This window comes from Myzus persicae, unplaced genomic scaffold, assembly GCF_001856785.1.
Source record: "Myzus persicae strain clone G006 unplaced genomic scaffold, MPER_G0061.0, whole genome shotgun sequence".
In the NCBI taxonomy this organism is placed as follows: Eukaryota; Metazoa; Arthropoda; class Insecta; order Hemiptera; family Aphididae; genus Myzus; species Myzus persicae.
Window position 1 is genome coordinate 320,133 of NW_019101363.1, and position 20,027 is coordinate 340,159.

Below are 20,027 nucleotides of genomic sequence, written 5' to 3' on the forward strand. Positions count from 1 at the left end.
GTAAAGATTTCTCACTCCCATTTAACTGCATAAACTAGAAACAAATATGTAAAATCATAAAAATCCGACCTCTAGTTATCATATATATATGTGTGTCAGAATTATATAAACAACAAAGCTACATTGTCTGCCTTACATTTGTATTTCAGGATTACTGATATACGCGTTCTACGGACTGAAACACAGCATAGAAGGTGTCAAAGACCAGACGACTAAAGTCGAAGAAGGCAGAAACGAACAAAAAACCTCTAACTAATTTGCTTGCACGATAAATCGCCAAAAAAATGTATTTACGTTTATCGATTATTAATCAGTATTCATATCATAATAGTGCGACTGTATTAACAGTATTTACAGCAAATGCAATTTACCGTGGTAAATTAAGAGTACCTAAATGTTTTAGTGAGTTTTTTTATTATTATTATTTTTTTGTAACACATAAAGTAAATATTAAAATACCATAAAAAAAACAAACTATTATTTTATTTAAGGTTAATATAATTTTATATCTTATATTATTATTTAATATGACGTTTAGTGGTTTTCACTCTAAGAAATTCTTAAGTTTAAATAAGAACGGATACTCAAAAATCTCAAGATATATTTCAAGAACAAATTAAACGTTTATGGTGCGTGGGACTAGAATGGATTAAAAATCCAGTGACACGTGGATGGAAAGGGTATATTTTTTAATTGAATTCCTAACGACCATTGACCATTGCCCATAGGACACAAATAATTGTACTGATGAGTGCTGACGAAATAATTATTTTTCCACACTTGTAACAGGCTTAGCACAAAAAAATACCATAACTATTTATGTGTAGACCATAAATTATTACTATTAACCATTTTTTATTAATTGTAAACAGTCTTTTATAAGAAATGAAAAACTTAAAATAATATCTAGGGTTAACATTTTTATTTTATTTGGTCTGTGTTATTATTTATTTAAATAATACTCAACAATGACAATACGTACACGTAATGGAATTGCCCATGTATTCGCCGTGTTACCCATATTAATATATTATAATATAATATTATGTGAACTTAATTTTTTAAGAATTATATTCGTACACATTAATTAAAATAATATAATTCTTTTGTATTTGAATTTACTCTTTCATAAAATATCTGTGGGCACAATTTCTAATTATTCCCCAAAAAACCACATAAAATAAGGTTTAATCACATTTCAATAATATTTTAATATTTATTTCTCTCTCTCTCTCCAATAAAATATTTATCTAATTTAATTTACCCTTCGTAATTTATTCCAATACAAATGTTTTCAATAAAATCCTCTTATTTCTTATCCTCCCGAAAAAATATGTATATGTATAGAGTTAGGTTGGAATTACAATATATTCCACTTCATTTTTAACAACATTATTTCCCTTTTAATTATGTATGTTCTGTTTATGTATTCAATTTATTTATTTCCCATGTAGGTACATTTATATATTACCTATTTAACTGTATTATTTCTTTTAGTAGATAACATATATATTTATGTACATTTTCACCGCCAGAGCCTTTTTATAAGCCAGTAGTTTCGGTGAAATCAATAACTCCCCAGAACTAATATTGTACAGATTGTAGTTATCTTCATAAGGTGCTTTATAACTACATTGTGAATTGTGATTAAAATCGCATGTGATTATATCCACCGCCTTTGACCTCACGTTCGTGAAGTTGGCCTTCCTAAGTTCTGCAATTTTAATAAAATGTATGCCATTATTTTCCAAGTTATTTGTAAGTATTTAATCTCTCAAATTCATGCTAATTACGTGATAATTATTGATGTAAACAAATTATAAATAACTTAATTTTTCATCTGGGTCGGACTGGTGAAATATTGCGTCAGCTTCCCTCAATAATTTTTTATCTTTAGGAGAAAACAAATATCATGCAAATTCTAATTTTGGCCTGAAAAATTTATGCTAATTACGTGCTAAATATTTGGGCAAAAAAAATTATGATTTTCAGAATGGGCCGGGCTAGTGCAATGTACGTATTCAACGACGATATGTTAGTTATTTAACATAAATTGGTTTATTGAATTTGTAAACTGTTGGAATAATTTTGGTGTAGATAATTTCAAAGAGTTTGCCCGGGTCTCTACTATATAGGCCTACTCTCTACATATCATCTTCTATCAATAGGTTACTATTGGGTACGTACAAGGTCTCTTATGGTCGCATTGTGGTATCCTGTATCATTGCGTTCTTGACGTTAAACTGCATATTTTCTAATATTATAATAAATATGTAGTATTATGCATAATCAAAAATGTATGTTATGATTTCAGTCTTAAGTATAATCGAGATTATAGTATATTATATATTAAGCATATATGTTTATTTAAAAGGTTCTTAAAAATGTCTAGTAACTGATCATGTTGACTTAGAGACAGCCTGTGGTAATAATAAGTTATTCGATAACACGAATTGACGAATCAGAGAGCATCGTTTCATCTGGTTACTCGAAAATGGCAGAAGTAGAATATTGCGCTTAAGGTGGTGGGCAAGCGAGGATATTAAAAAAGATTTAATGAAACCGACTGTCGATGGATTATGAGCTGCTATTATAAATTATAATTATTATACTTCAGAGTCATAAATATAGTTATCACTTATCACAATTGATATATAATTATACATAAATAATATTATAATTTGAAGTAGCTCACTATTTTGTTTTTCTATCTGGACCATGTGCTGCATAGACAATACGCATTGGCGCAAAATAATTTTTTGTGTTTTTCAGTTATCTTAGAGTAGAATAACCTATTACAAAATTGTTTGTAAAAAAATGTTGTGTTTTTTATTATTATTATTATTATTATTAGATTTTACATTCAACTTTAAAAATTCAATTTAATTTACAGGATATTAAAAATAAAAAATGATTTTCGTGAATCCGTTTAGTCTATTTTGCACTTGGCCATGAGCTAGAAAGAAAATATAAATAGCACACTGGTTCAATTTATAATATTTTGTGTGTATAATTAATAATAACGAGTATACATTATTATTATGATAACTAGAATCAGTCAAATTGACAAATTTCCAACTTTGCTGGAATTTGTTAAAAAAGGGTGAATTCTCAAACTTTTTTTAAACAAATCCACTGCAGTTATCTATTCAATGACGATAAGTACTCTCGAATTCATATACACATTATACGAGAGAACGGTTCCACCCACTTATACATTTTTTATTATTTAGTTGTACTCTTATAAATTATAATACATGTATACGATCGTATTCGGGTAGATAACTATAAGGTATATTTATTTCTCATTTACTGATATTTATTTAAAAATAGTGCATTAGGCGTATTAAGTATTACGAAAAAAAACTCCAAAAACACATGTAGCGTAGATATTTTATTAGTATAATAATCTATCATTCTGGTGCACCGTGCACTTTTATTCACACACACCGATACAAACTTATAAAATACTATTGTGAAATCAAATCATAGGTAATATGATTGTTATGGCAATATGTATCGCCTGTCTACATATTTAAATATTTTACAGTCACGAGATTAACTAGTCGAGTACCTACGTCTTAATGGCCAAACGGGTGTGGAGCTTTCAATATATTGTTTGTATATTCAGTGGTGTTTGAAAATATCTTACAGCCCTGAGTGTAATTCATTAAGAAGAAAAATGATTTTTTACTGTATCACTATTTGTTTTAAAATTTTATACCATAAATGGTATAGGGTCACATTTTTTATTGTGATCGAATCTGCATTAGGTGGCCCTATATCATGTGAGCAGAAAAAGTTGTACCTTAGACTTATTCCTAACGTATTCCTAACGTCCCTAACTATCGATTGAGACTTGAATAATGTTGGGTTTTATTGGTGAATTGACCATAAATGTTACCAAACCCTAACCCTGGGTCTAAAGTAACTAAGGTTTACTGTTTCAATGAAGGTGTTCCGTATAAACATAATGTAAGCATATCATTACATTATTCTTTTATAAAAACGAAAACAGCAATGTATTGGTACATATATAAATATGTTATTGTAAAATTTACCTAATAACTGATTAACAAATCGTTCGGTTTGTTGTTTACAGTAATATGAAGTCGATTAAAAAAAAAAAATGTTTAAGTTTTCTGGTCTAATAAATAACAATTTATTAAGTATTTGAAGATAATTCTCTATTAGAGCTCACTTATCATAATGGTATCAGTATATATTAATTCCTGTATTGTCGATATTGAGCTTTATTATTGATTATCAGTTATTACTGCCTGTCGATCGACGAACTGTGTAAAAGTGAAGTGCCACCGTATAAACACAGATAAATTGTTTTTTAATTTTCTCACTGACTTTAATATTGTTTAAGGTAGGTTTATTCAGGGTATCATATTGTCTTACCACTAACTTCGATCTAAAGCCTTACGCATGCCTCATAACGCACATTGACGTTATAAGGAGTTCACTTTGAACAGATTCCACTTAATTCAACATGAGAAACTCGCTGTCGGTAAGTTCCTTATTTGTTTAACGTGTAGGACGTAGGTACACTATGTAGGTATAGACATAAAATATTATTATAATAGAATATTACACTAGTTGTTTACGAATTGTGTTTTTATCAAGAAATATATTAAATGTATGTGGTATTGTGGTCATAATAATATTATAACGCAATTAAAAAAAATATATATATTAGCTGTGGGTTTAGTAGGTAATAACTTGAGAATGTATGAATACAAATTTAACAAAAGTACATTTTTTTAAGTTATAGCTCCTAAATTATAGACATTTTTTATTCATTATTTTTTTTTTTGATTATTAGTATTAAAGGCTTCAACAGCTAGGTCATTAGCCTGTGGATGTGGTTACATTATCATTGATTAGAGAATATACAAATAAGAAAATTAATAACTAAATAACAGAATTCTAAATTCTAAATTAATCTTTGTATTAAATTTTTGTGTCAATGCCGATGGATTTGAAGAAGGTATGTATCAGGTGCGTGTTGTGTTCTCCTAGAGCTTCATCCATCGTTGATGGTTTGTTGAGGATGTTTCTTGCGTTGACGTATAGCGGGCAGTCTAAGACTATATGTTTGATTGAAAGCGGTTCGTTACATTGACTACAGAGAGGTTGTTCTTCATGTTTTATGATGTGAATGTGGGTGAGATTGGTATTCATTATTATAAATGTAGTTTGTGTGAATTTAGAATCACTGCTTCACACTACAGCACAGTTGAAACAAAAATTAGGTACTTCTGTCCACCGCAAGTATAAATCATAATGAATGATCATGAAAATATAATTGTGAATCTGTTGCTCCTTTATTCTGTATAGAAACTTTTTTGTTGTTATTAAGACAAAAAATCTTTTTAAAACTGTACTGAATTATTTTTTATAATTGATTAATTTTCCTCATCGAGTGTTGTTTACTTTTTGACACAGAACCGTACTCTATATCAAACTTTATGCAGGAAGAAAACATTCACTGCCGAAGTTGAACCGGGAAAAGAAAAGTTGAAACGAGTGTTGAATTTATTCGACTTGACTGCCCTGGGAATTGGTTCCACATTAGGATGTGGCGTATATGTGTTAGCCGGGACGGTCGCCAAATCTATCGCAGGACCTGCAGTGGTATTGTCTTTCATCGTAGCGGCTATTGTCTCGTCGTTTTCAGGTATATCATACTCAAGTCAATACTATATCAGTACCTACCAATCTATCTAGTATACTTATGATGATCATCTACTCCACAATATTATAATATAAAACAAGTTTAAAGTGTTCGTCCACCTCCTTGGGTATTGTAGGTCTATACTCTATAGCATAACTGCAGCAATAATGGCTTTACAGTTTAAAGTCACGTGTGACGAGTTGCAGTGGACCACAAATTTCTACAAGTACAACTAAAAGGTTAAATTCTGCAAGCACTTAAATCCTTTTATCTAGACTTAAAATGCTTAAGATAAGTCATTGACCAATATTCCGTATTTATATGTATCGATATTTTTGAGGATGTCAGCTCACTATTTGTTTTCTTTGTCTGACCCACAACATAGCAAATTTACGTTTAGCAGAATTCACTCTGTTTTACTACTTTTAATATTAGATTGAATTCACCTATTATCAAACATTAAGTGAAGAACATTACCTGTAACCCTAAGTTGAATATTTGATGATATTTTAATTGTGATGTAATAAGCTATGTAAATTCTTAATATTTAAAAGTGCTTATAAATTGTATAACAATTAAAATAAAGTAAAAAAAAACAAAGTATGGATACATGTAATGTTCTTAGCTTAAAGTTTGATAATAGGTGATATCACGATAATATTAAAAGTAACAACACGACAACGATTGTTCACTTTTGAAAGAATCATTCTATAGCTGTATTCTACAATATTGTGCATGGTATTATGTTATAATCGATTTTTTTTAATTTCTATTTGTTTTAGTAAAATATATTGTTGTTTATTCACGGTTCTAATAATAATTCACCAAGGATCAATTTGTTTTGATTTTTAGGAGTTTGTTACGCTGAATTCGCTGGTCGTGTACCCAAAGCCGGATCTGCTTATATTTACAGTTACGTGACCGTTGGAGAATTTATTGCATTTTTCATTGGATGGACTTTGTACATTGAACACACTATTGGTGAGTTGTTGAATAAGAAAATTATCAATTCTAATGACATATTTCAAAATTAATAAAATTACTTCTGTAATGATATTTATGGTTTTATAGGTACAGCTTCCGTCGCCAAAGCAATGACCAATTATTTAGATGCTTTACTCGGAGATCCTCAAAAGAGATATTTTAAAAAACATTTACCAATGCATGTGGATTTTTTGGGCGAATATCCAGATTTTGCATCTTTCTTATTCGTCATGTTTATTGCTTGTAATAATAAATTGTACTCATATAATATTATATTTTCAAGTCCACTTTCTTTTCATGAAACTTAATGTTGTCGTTTAGTATTTAATTAATTTGTTCAGTAAGACAATTGGTTGAATACGTAAATAACAATAACTATTTGAATATTTCTTAAAATGGGTAACTCAAATAGATTATTATATTTTAAAGAATATATTAAGATAAATCTTGAAATTAAGAATTATAATTGTTTATGAAAAACAATAAGTAAAATTAATTAATGAAATCTAATTTTATGGTAGTTTCATATAGTATTTAAAAATTATTGTATACTAATTGCAGTAAATAATAATATGTATGTTATTTTTTAGTAATTGTGGCTTGGGGTGTCAAGAAATCTTCAAGCCTCAATAAAGCGTTTACCTTGTTGAACTTGTTGACATTGGGTACAGTAGTCGCCAGTGGCTTTTTTTTAGGTACGTAAACAAACATAAAATATTTCTGGACTGTCATTGCAATATCACGCAATTAAAATTACACATAACATCATATCTAATTAAATTTTTTCAGTTTAATAAAAGATATGTATAGATACCTCTAATTTTCATAATATTTTAATTTAATTTATACTTATTATGATTTATGATGTTTGCAGAAAAATAATGAAAATATGATGTGAAGTTTAAAAAAAATGTTGTGGATTTAGAACTTATCTTTGATATTTATTTATTTATGTTAATACTATTTGTAGATTCTATGATTATGCTACAACAATGCAATAAAGACAATAAAAATTTACTGGGCAATATTGTTTTTATTTTTTCGATATCACAAATACAAGAAAAGTTCTTAGTGTTTAAAAATCAGTTATTTTAAACTTCAATACATTTTCTTGTGTTTGTGATATCAAAAATATAAAAACGATGTTGCAAAAGTAAATGTTTTCTTGTTTATAGTGTGAAATTTGGTTGCTTAGATTGAACTACAGCTAGAGTGGTTCTACTTCACGCAAAAGAGTTTTTGCTATGTTGTACATTTGTAAGACGGAGACCACACATGCAGGCGTGGCGTCCTCTGAGTACTATGAAATAAATCATATCATACTAAATTAATATATTTATATTATATAATTTTCAAACTATTTATAACATAGTAATTGTTTTCCATCGATCGATCTGATATTTATTGTCACGTTGTATGGTATACTAATTATTAATTACTATGTCTTCTCTTAACATTTTCAAAAATTGCTTTAGCTTGTATCACAGTCCACAAATTATAGTTGTGACTGTAAATCAGACAAGTACCTATTTCACTGATTTCAGGTAAACTGTCCAATTGGTTCATTCCAAAAAGTGAGATTCCATCAGGAGTGGATGGCGGCAACGGAGGGTTTTCACCATTCGGTTGGAACGGAATAATCGCAGGCGCCGCAAGATGCTTTTACGGGTTTATTGGATTCGACTCCATCGCTACTACCGGTATGGTTTGATTATATTTTTTCAAACAATAATTTCAGAAGGGATGAAAAGTATTCTCAGCAAATAAGACTAGGTACATCAGTCCGTATGATACATAAATTAAACCAGGGGTCTCCAAACTATTTTTTTCAAGGGATTATAAAATATCGAAAGCTCTTAGTGGGCAAAAAGGTGACCGATCAAAATATCATTAGAAAAATATCTTATGAATACATATAATTTTCAATTTTTAATTTTATAGAAATATATTATATACTTATGAGTATTTAAAAAAAATTGTTATTTTAATGTACTTAAATAAACTTAGTTATATAATAATGATACTATCTTGTTTAAAACCATAATTGTTGAGCTATAATAGTTTCACGCTAGCAGCTAATAATAATAAAAAAAAAATAATAATAATAATGATACGGATGATAATTGACACGTGTGCTTGATACCGATGTTAGATATTAGTATATTACACTTCATATTTTTATATTATTTACTGTCCTTCAGGTGGCCGGTGAAAACATGACACGTGGGCCTTAGTTTGGATACCTCTGTATTAAACTATACAAACTATATACACACACTCACCAACGCAAACATAATAATATCTGAGATCTCGATATAGTGCACCGGCCAAGTTCGAGACATACCATACTATCATCGTACCTTCACACGAACAGCATTAGCCTATTTTTAACCTTAATATCTCTGCTTTCTTTTAATTTCAAAAAAAGTAACCAGTGGTTGATTGAAATCTACTAGTGTTGACAGCGCTAAAGAGACAAAATCAGAAACTATCCAAGTGATAAGCAATAGATAACATTAAAATAGAAAAAAAAGAGATTTGCTGTACAAATTAATGTATTTGTGTATTAAGGTTATTGGCTAAAGTAAAAGTATACTTGGCTACAATGTAGGTCTCACTACTTTGATATGAAGAGTTTTTTGGATTTGAGACTTGGGAATTTTTTCACTGTTAGGTTTTTGTTGGATTATGTTTAGATGGTTATAATACAATATTGACGCAGTTACAATACCTTGACACTCCTAACTCTTAAGTCAGAATTGTCCACAAAAAATTCTGACTTAGAGGTGCCAGGGTAACATTTGTTCATTATAGTTATCATTCAACAAACTTATATAGATTGTACTTGTAGGTGAAGAGACCAAAAATCCGAAAAGAACCATTCCTCTAGCGATCATATTATCGTTGTTTTGCGTCACGTTGGCATATTCTAGCGTAGCGTCGGTGTTAACTCTGATGTGGCCGTATTACGATCAAGTATAATATTTTAACATTATTATGGTCTAAACCAGGGGTCTACAAACCATTTTATGCAGGTAGCCACGTATTATTTTTTTAATAAACTTGCGCGTCGTATTCGTAGTAAAAATATGTATACAAAAATTCAGTTTTATTATTACAATTTTTATGATTACATTTTAAATTTCAAATTACAAATTAATATTTAATTAATTTATTTATCTTATCGCATATTATAAATAGCAATTACTTAGCCGTTATAATTTAATCTAATTAGAAAATATATATGCTAAATTTCAAATGTGATCGCGGGCCGCATATTATGACAGGGCGGGCCACGGGTTGAAGACCTTTGGTCTAAACTCTAAGTTAGATGCGGTCGGCGACCTTAATCCTATTTTGTGTGGCTGGCGTAATAAATTTATAATATTTGTATAAAAATAAATAACACAACCTATAACGAAAACGTTGTATTATGTTCGTTGTCATTGTAGATGTAAAACCAGTGCCTGTTAAATACTTAAATCGCTCCCTTTACTGAAACGCATAATATTGAGCAGTGCACAGCAGTGGTTTGCAAACCACAGTATGCGTATCATTGTTGGCTATTTTATGGTGATACGTGGAAAAGAAGTGTGGTGGAAAATTAATAAATCAATATTTTTACTTATGATTATAAATTATAATGGATATAATATTATTTTATGTTATTTGTAAATAGGTATTAAATATACTGTTAAATTTACCTGAATAATAGTTTTTAAACATTATTATTAATATTAATTTTGAATGGTTTTATTTTTAGTCATTAGTGATACATGAGCGATCCATAATACATAATATGAATTTTACGCGAAAAAAGAATGTTTGAGAAACTTTGTTCTACAATTTTTATTGTGAAGATTTAAGACTACATACTTTTATAGGCCCCTGATAAAATGTGTATGCGTCTTTTAGCCGTTGATATAAAAAAAGGTTTCTGACCCCTGAGTCTCCTAACAAAACCAAGATACCTAGGGTGTATTAATTTATGACATTGTCTCACAGGACCCGGACGCACCTCTGCCGGTCATTTACGAGAACATGGGAATGCCAATCATCAAATATATGGTTACTTGCGGCGCGGTATTCGCTCTTATGACGACGTAATAATATTAACCTTTGTTTTTTTTGGTTGTATTATGGTATTTATTAGTTTTTCGTGCCAATTTTTTTAATGCTTTATTTTTATAATTTCATCGCACATGAAGCTTATTAGGATGTTTATTTCCTATACCGAGAATCTTATATGCCATGTCCAGCGACGGTCTTTTGTTCAAGTGCTTATCGATGATCAACGAAAAAACAAAGACTCCTGTTTTGGCAACAATAATTAGTGGAATCGGCACTGGTAAAGAGTTAAACGCGCAGACTGCGATGTAATAATCTATGAATTTATTTTGTTAAAATGGATTTTCCAGGCTTGCTGTCATCTATGTTCAATCTTGAACAACTCGTCGAGATGACGTCAATTGGCACTCTCATTTCGTATCTGATAGTGTGCGTCTGCATTTTGATACTCAGGTGTGTGTAGTATAATAATCCATAGAATTCATCTGTAAGGGTTCGATATTAAAAACTTTTGATCAAATTTATTACATCCCGATAAATTTTCGACCGGCTTCTGAAAGTATATTTAGTATTTACCTTAATGAGTATCAACGAAGTCGTAGACGGAAGCGTTTTTTATTTGCATTATATTATATGTATGAATAAATAAGTATAATAATATATATGTTTATAGAAATGTGTACTACAATTAATAATATATTCTTCAGGGTCGTGTTCTATTTCGTTTAATTACACTTCACATACTTTGTTTGCCGTTCAGGTATAAAAACAACAATACAGTCAGTCAGGACTTGGACAACTCCGAAGTTCATATAATCTACAAGTGGTGGAATGCATCGAACACAGGAGTGACCAACGCGGATTCCCAATACGTGTCGAGAGTACTGATACTCACATACAGTACGTTATTTTGAAGCCAATTATTCGTTTTATATAATAATGATATGCATGGTCTCTACGAAATAGCATTATAATTACATATAATATTCTGTTTCTTTATCTTGTATTATCATTTATCATAGCATTTGCTGCGTTTGTGTTTTGCGTTTGTATGTCAAACGTTGATTATTGCGAAGGAACTTTGCAGTTATTGCTGACTATCGTAATCGGGATTTCGATCGCAATCTTGTTGATTACCCTGTTAATGTTATGTAAACTTCCACAAGCTGTCGAGAACCTGTCATTTAGGGTAAGATATAATATAAAATATTATGTCCCATATGTATGCTGATCACATAGTATTTATACGATCTAAATGCGTATTATACGGATCCATTTAATATAAGGCACTAATTATTTAAGAAAACTTTAAGGTTTATGAAAAGATGTCTTTTACATAATTGTAGGTTTTTACAAAACAACATTTTTAGAAGATAAAGAAATAAGTTTTACTATTTTTTATTGTTATATTTTTCAAGTTTTTTACTCTTTTGAATGATAACAATTCTTTTTAATTTTATGTTCCAAAACAGATAACTATTCATAGTATTTTAACCTATAAAAATCAAAATTTGATCAAGTACTAGTTGTAACTTATAAGTAGACTAACATTTTGTAGGAACCTTTGTACCACTTCTCTTCGCTCATCCAAACTTGTATACTTAAATATAAGTTATAATTCACACACTAACTACTCGTCCAACATTCGGTTTTATGTAATGAAGCACACCAAAAAAATATTCTAATTTAGAATGAGAAACTCAAAATGTGTTTTCGTTAAAAAAATCAAATACATATTTCAAAAAATGATAATGATAAAAAATAGCATACAATTATTTTCAAAAACAGTTATAGTTTTCGTAATAATGAGTGTCCTACCTTAAATGAATCACCGGTGCCCGTGAATGTCCATCGAGATAGTCGAGATGACAGTATAACGAGAATTATATATTGTTTCCGTCCATCTAACGGCCAAAATATACAGATATATGTACATAACTACCGTGTGTCTTAATATCTCCACCCTCAGGCTAAAACAAAGGGTTAAATAAGTGTCTAATCAAAATAAGCTAACTCCATCTATGGTTGTATACAACGGTATAATAATAATAATATGTTAATTTCTATGTTTTGACTATAACTATTATTCTGTAATTAATTAGTAAAATGCTGAAAAATATAGATTGCCTGCACTATGTTTCTTTTTTCAATTTGATAACAAGCCACTTCAGTCTGATCTTAGCTCAAACTCACGACTATTGTAATGGAAATAAGGAATAACGTTTTTTTTCTTAAGTTCCAAATAATATTGTACCTATATTATAGTTGAACGTACTCAATACTGTATGTTAGTAGTTAGTACTAAGTGTTAGTAACACATAGATCGTGACCAAAAATGATTGACTAAAATATTATTTTTTCAGAAAAAGTTAATAGGTAGCTTATATAAGCATTCACATACATAATATATATGGTAGCGTGTTATTTTAATTTATAATGATTTTTAATTTTTAAAAATATTTGTTTAGGTACCTTTTGTTCCTCTAGTACCATGTTTGAGTATAATATTTAATTTGTACCTAATGATGGAGCTGAATATCAAAACGTGGATGAGATTTGGTATAGGGATTGTAGTAGGTATGTATAGCATGATGGTGTGAATATGGTATGGTATATAGTTTATATGGTTCATATTTTAATTTACTAGACACGACAACACCGATGGAATAAATTTAACCATGTATAACAAAATATAGAGACATCTCATAACGATTTTAATTATGCATGATCATTACAAACATACCTCTTTATCGTAATGTTCCATATTATACATGATATAATATATATTTATGCTTTGATAGATCATCATTTCACTGAGTGATAAAATAAGGTCAATCGATGCATATCTGATCGTTACATTTTTATAATTTTAGATACAAAAATTTAAAAATGATTGTACGTTTGTTAATAGGTTCCTTCTAACCATAACTTTGGTTGGGGCTAACATTTATTTTTGTTTTGGTTAGGTGCCGCCTAATATAAAATAAAAGTGTAAATATGTATATTTAATATTTAATATACATAAAACAAAAAATTAATTGTTTAATTTCACTGTGTGCGAGCATAAAAATTATTTACAGGCAATAAAACATTTTTTGGGTCAGGTAGTTACCTATAATATAATATTTGTCAGTACAATATATATTTTTCATAGAGACAATACATTTATTTGATAAATAATTAATTAATTAATATTTTAATGGACGAGCATAATTGCATGATACATAAAGTTCAAACAATGGATTATTATTTATTACATTAGGTTATTTTAATGTTATTACTTATTAATGTAACATACATTTAACATTTATGAAAATGACACAATAATTTTATTCATTACACACAAAACTACGGAATGATGGCTTACCATATGGCCAATGATTAACAACAGGGTGATATTGGTCAAATATTTACATTCGCTAAATGGAACACGGAAAAGTTTAAAAAAAATGATTGATAATTTAATACGTGGTTATGGATTATACGTGTTAGCTTGTACATTGTACTGTTGTAGGTTTATAAATTATAACAATTTATATATATTTTTTTTTATTGAGCTAAAGCTTCAACATCTAAGGTCGTTGGCCTGGGTTATTTAGTAGGTTTATTACTGTGAGGGAGGGTTGGCTATACCACGTATATGTTGAGAAAATTTGTCATAAAGGCGCCGGGTAGTCAATGGTCACCCATCTGAGAACTAGTGTGCCGGCTGACGCTCAAGGTTAGGTTAATCATTTTAATAAATTATATACTATAAAACAAATTATTGAAAAAATAATAATGTAATATTAACGGAGGAATATCGAAAAATAAATGAATATTGAAATCAGCCAATGATCATAGAGGCCCAGATGACTAACAAGGCTTATTTCTAATAATAATGATCAAGAAAATATTTCAATAATTTATTGAATCTATTTTGATGAAGTTTATTTTAATTTTTTGATTTTACAGGATTATTGATTTATGCGTTCTACGGGGTTCACAATAGTTTGGAAGGTTCCAAACAACGAGCAATGAAAGATAAAGAACGCAAACAAGAAACAAAAATCTTTTACTAATGCGTTGCACGGCAAAATACATGCAATAAAATATTATTTTCATTTGTAATTATAATAACTGATGATTTCGTATTATAATTTATTTATAATTTACAACCATTTACAGTATTAAATCTGAAAATTGTGTGGCAATTTTTTTTTTATGAATTACTATAATTACAAAACTATGTTAAAACATTGTGTTGTTGAGATAACTATTATTATTTTCTCCCACGGCTGTTTTGTAATACTTTATTCCATAATTCAAATATGCCTATTATTATAATTATTTACCGATAACAGATTCATATTATTTTATTGCCAAGATATAACAGTGTCTCATAGTTTTATATCCGATGACTTTCTCGAAGTTTTTTTTTATGATTTATTTATATTGTATACCTATTATTATTCCTTTCAAATCAATTTATTCAAAACGGATGCTCTCTTCTAATATCATATCGAAATAATATCGAAATAATATCCAATATATTATGTTATATTTAACAATGGATCTTTTCATGTAAATAAATTTAGAATGATTAGTTTTTCATAGTGTCCAATTTCTGTATCTGGTTTATTTATTTATCTTCGTTGAATAAGACAACTACAGATTTTTACATAAATATATGGAAAATTTGTAAGAAAACACAATAACATCTTGGTCTTGTATCAATTCATTTGTCAGTTGTTAGTTTGTCATTGATTATATATTATGTTTCTAGTACAGGAGTGGTAATCCTTTTTCGGGTCACCTATTCTCACGTGAGTCAAAGTATTGTAATTTTAATTTTAATAAAACTTCAAGTGCATATTTATAAAAATAATTTTTTGGGGTTGTGGAATGGTGAGATTTGCTAAAAATGTGCAACCTATAAAGTATTTAAAAGGACGTAACACTGACATTTGTTGTCTCCGTCTTACAAGTGCATAACATGGCAAATTTACGCTCAGCAGATTACGTGTAGCTTTGTTAAGTAAATTGAATCAACCTAAAATGAAACAGGATGATAAGAATAGTATTTGTGTTTGTATATTGGTTTTTTGAGATAGTCCATTATTGAAGTGAGTTATGATCATTTTTAATTTACGCTATACTATATACGCATAACTTGCTAAAAAACTGAACTATCGTATAAAACCAACATACAAACACAGATAATTTTCTTACCACCAAGTGTCATAATAAGTTGATTCGCTCTAATTTTTAAACTAACAAAGCTATACGTGGTCAGCTGCTGAGCTTAAATTTGCTATGTTACGCATTTATTGAACGGAGACAACAAATGCGAAAGTTACATCCTACTAACAAAAAAACATATATTTTTTCATAGATATTCCTTGCAGAGAAAAAATGAAATAGCGTGCAACGTTTTTTTTTAATTACTGTTGTTTAAAAATCCGAATGGATAAAATATAAATTCATTAATATCAACGTAATCGTAGACGGACGCGTTTTTTCATTTTTTTTGCATGAGATGTATTATTTAATAAAAAAGTCTACAACATGTTTATAGAAACTTGTACTACAATGAATTATTATTATAAGCAGTTTACGATTGTGTTCGATTTCGTTTTAGATCCTAAGCTGAGGCATGAATGTATATTGATTGTACAATGATGTGTGTTTTTTATTATTTTTTGTATCTATGTACACGATACTCGATAAGTAGTCCAAAAAATGATGCGATTTTCGAGTATATGTTTTTGTGGGAAAGTATTTCTTTTTTTATATAAGCATTTTAAGTTCAAATTTTGACAAAATGTATCAAATTAAAAACGTATAAATTATCTTTTAGTTAAAAATTTAGAAAATGTTTATTTTTTATAGCTAAAGATTGAAAATTTAAAACAAAGTTGAACTTACGTAGATTATTCTGTAAGAAAATATAAAAAAAAAATATACAAACACAGTTTTTTTTACAGTTATTTTGTGTTCAAATTGCTACGAAATCACATATTAAATAATCAAGAATAAGTTATTTTGTTGTAATTTAAAAATATTATTTATGCGTGTTTGAAACTTTTAGAGTAGATTATTATATTTTATACCCACAATGAATTTTCAAGAGTAATTTTTTTTAGCAAAAATGAATTTAAACTACTGTAGTACTGATGCCTATAGTAAAATAAATTACCTTCTTTAATTGTATTCATATCATAAAATATACCTACTAAGTAATAATCCATTACAGTGACTTTCTAGACACTAAATGTACAGCAGAGAGTTACCCACTTCCTTGATTTTTTATAATATTGTTACTTATCTCTTTTTTAATTGGACCTGAACTTATCCACCTATTATATTATGTATGCAATATGATTTTTATTCCCGTTCATGAATGGTTCATTTTTAATCTCAAGTGTGCATTTTATTAGTTTTAATAGAACACTAGTAGCGCTATAACTTTAACTTTATCCGTTAATGTACTTCTCAGTTTTGATTTGATCGCATCCTCTTGGAAAGCAAACTTTAAAAATACAAAATATATCTGGAAGTGAGTTCCAAACATTAAACATTTTACCGAGTAACTATATATTATTTTCAACTACCTATTAAACATTTTTTTCATTTGTTATTTTTTTTAATGTAAGATTTGACTATGAAATTTAAAAAAATATTTTTCTTTTCATTTGAATTTGGTGAACGTGACAACGTGACATCGTTACCTTCGACCCGAGTGTCGTATGTTAGACACCTATGTTTTAGATCATCAAAACCATAATTGTTCTATTCCCGAAGGTGTATTTGTCCTGTGCTTGTATGCCCATCTCCCGGTAGTTCCGCATGAAACATATTTTTTTATATTTACCTAGCTATTCAATACCAATTATATATTAGTTACAAATATAAACTATAATTATATCATATTATAGTGAGTGATTTTTTTTCTTTTTGAACCACCACATTAGGGGCGAATACACTATTATTATTGCTTTATCTGAGTCATTAGTACTCATTAGTATTGCATTCCCTCCATCTTTAGTATTGCATCCCTTCCATCTTAAGCATTGCATACCCTTCCGAATTTCTTCTTGCCCTACAATGGTTAACTAGTATTGACTAAGTTCACTATAGTTGTTATTTACATAAAAATGTGTAAATTGATTAACGCATCATAAAAATGAAAAATGTATGACTTGTGTGTATTAATCGTTTTACACTATACCACAACGACCACTTATTTGTACTAGCGGTACTTCACTAGATCAATCTAAAAGAAATATTTTATAATTATTTGCAACGAACACCTATGGACTTGTCCTTGATAATAATACACATTACCCGCCGTTAATTTCTAATTAATTATAAAATATTTTATTTAAAATGCAATCAACCATTTAATATCATACACCTGTATATAGGTGCTTATACTAATGGTGTTTGGATATTATTTATCCAAACAAACAAAAATAATATCGTCGTTTAATAAAATATTAGTTAAATTGTGACGCACTATATTATACAATTAACAATAATGTATGATAAATTACGGATAGAACCGATAACGGAGGAAAATAAAGAGCGAACAGCGAATAAAATATTGTATAGGTACTGATTGCTTTTGAATAAAATCAAAAAATTATGAAATGCATATAATTTTTAAGCAAGAATATATTCTTAAATCTTAAGTACACTATGAAAGAATTAAAATCTAAACTCTATTTCATAGTTTATGTAAGTATAATTTTTATAAATTTAGTGAAAATATGAAATAATTAAAAAACAAATGATGATATTAAAATATTGTATTCAATATAATATTATAATATCAATAAGTCAATTTCAAAACCTATTTTCAAATTATCACAACAACTGATTTCACATTTCGGAACTGAAAGGTTTAATTTATAAATAGTTAATTATTTATTTATGAAGTTTTGTCATTTTTGGAAATGGCAGAGGCAGTAAAATTATGATCCTTTTTAACTTCCGTAGTCAGAGTAATGGGTGGTTACAAATCTCATATAAACCGTAAAAACATGGAAAATATCTGTTTTTTGTAAATAATATTACTGACTTCATATCAATATGGAGATTCAATTCAAAATTAATTTGTTATTCAAACCGTGAAAATATTTAAAAAAATCTTCGAGAATAAAAAAAGTTGGAAATTCTCTGACTTAGCTCTAATTATTGATTCTTTCGCAGAGTCTCGAGTGTCAGTATTTGGTATTTTAATTTTTAACTGCTATATATGTATAAATTATAAAATTATAATATAATACTTACACTCGAAGTACGTCAGCCAATAAGTCAGAAAAGGTAATAGTTTTGGAACGCCAGCAGTTTTCGTTTAATTGTAATTCCTTTGTTTCTAATAATATATATTTTTTGATTGATTTACGGCTAATGTAATCGGCAATAATTCACTCAATTTCACTGAGAACAGACAAAATGAAATAATAAAAATAAAATATTGAAAATCATAGTGCTGACTTATCTAACGGAAAAATGCGTACAAGTGATGTAATTTTTTGTCAAATTTGTCCATTCGTATACACCAATAAACATAAATATTTCGTAAGCATATTATAACAGATCGATCGCATATAATAATAATTAAAGTATTAACATCTCAACTCTCAAGAGCTCAATACAATAAATACGTTACTATAATGTACTCGTTTATCGTCAATTAATTCACAGGTTTAGTATTTATCAATTAAATGTGTTTATAATTTTTTACAATGTTTTATTCATTGTTAAATAATACAAAATCATTTCTTACATTCATTAAACTTACTAAATGTTTATCGTAAAAATCATTTAAAGTAGGTAGGTATACGTGTATAATATATTTATTCCATTAATTACTATATACTATATATAATTAATATACTTAATCCATATATATATATATGGATTAAGTATACATTTATTCATTTATGTCAATATGAAACTTACCTGTTAATTGTTTCGTTAACGTGATCTTTATAGTATATAACTAATAAGGACTGTTAAAAAAATACTGTTCATCCTAATTTAAAAAATGTTGTTCCTTTTTATAAAATTTTATTTTTGTGGCATTAGCAATAGTGACTTTTTTTAAACTACGGACACTCTTTTTTGGGGGTACCTACAGTTGAAAAATAATTTTATCCAGCATTACAGTAAACAGATACCTAGTAATATTATTGGTAGACAAGGTGATTAATTTAAATTTTGGTCTAGCGAAGATCAATGAGGTAAGTCACTCAAATCTTTTTTTAAACGATGATATTTTATGTTATCCACTTATTGGTGTATG

General features: G+C 28.4%; 1 protein-coding gene and 1 long non-coding RNA gene across 7 annotated transcripts in view; one reads left to right on the top strand and one right to left on the bottom strand.

The window, feature by feature from the left end:
• Positions 1 to 15,075, top strand: part of LOC111028795 (cationic amino acid transporter 2-like) — a 27,752-nt gene extending 12,677 nt beyond the window's left edge. Inside the window, exons 1-14 of one of the 3 annotated variants that reach the window (XM_022307554.1) lie at positions 4,499 to 4,516; positions 5,455 to 5,686; positions 6,536 to 6,664; positions 6,755 to 6,910; positions 7,258 to 7,362; positions 8,212 to 8,367; positions 9,519 to 9,643; positions 10,673 to 10,770; positions 10,876 to 11,015; positions 11,086 to 11,188; positions 11,496 to 11,635; positions 11,758 to 11,924; positions 13,204 to 13,312; positions 14,690 to 15,075. In XM_022307554.1, coding sequence (XP_022163246.1) covers positions 4,499 to 4,516; positions 5,455 to 5,686; positions 6,536 to 6,664; positions 6,755 to 6,910; positions 7,258 to 7,362; positions 8,212 to 8,367; positions 9,519 to 9,643; positions 10,673 to 10,770; positions 10,876 to 11,015; positions 11,086 to 11,188; positions 11,496 to 11,635; positions 11,758 to 11,924; positions 13,204 to 13,312; positions 14,690 to 14,796 — 1,785 coding nt within the window. In that variant the 3' untranslated portion in view covers positions 14,797 to 15,075. Of the gene's footprint in view, positions 1 to 2,938; positions 4,517 to 5,454; positions 5,687 to 6,535; positions 6,665 to 6,754; positions 6,911 to 7,257; positions 7,363 to 8,211; positions 8,368 to 9,518; positions 9,644 to 10,672; positions 10,771 to 10,875; positions 11,016 to 11,085; positions 11,189 to 11,495; positions 11,636 to 11,757; positions 11,925 to 13,203; positions 13,313 to 14,689 lie in introns of those variants that run through there. The other 2 variants (XM_022307556.1, XM_022307555.1) reach the window with 2 other exon arrangements.
• Positions 1 to 19,588, bottom strand: part of LOC111028797 — a 23,042-nt gene extending 3,454 nt beyond the window's left edge. For 2 of the 4 annotated variants that reach the window (XR_002603940.1, XR_002603938.1), the window contains exon 1: positions 12,554 to 13,196. This is a non-coding gene — a long non-coding RNA (uncharacterized LOC111028797). Of the gene's footprint in view, positions 1 to 12,553; positions 13,197 to 19,009 lie in introns of those variants that run through there. The other 2 variants (XR_002603941.1, XR_002603939.1) reach the window with 2 other exon arrangements.
• Between the last annotated feature and the right edge of the window lie 439 nt (positions 19,589 to 20,027).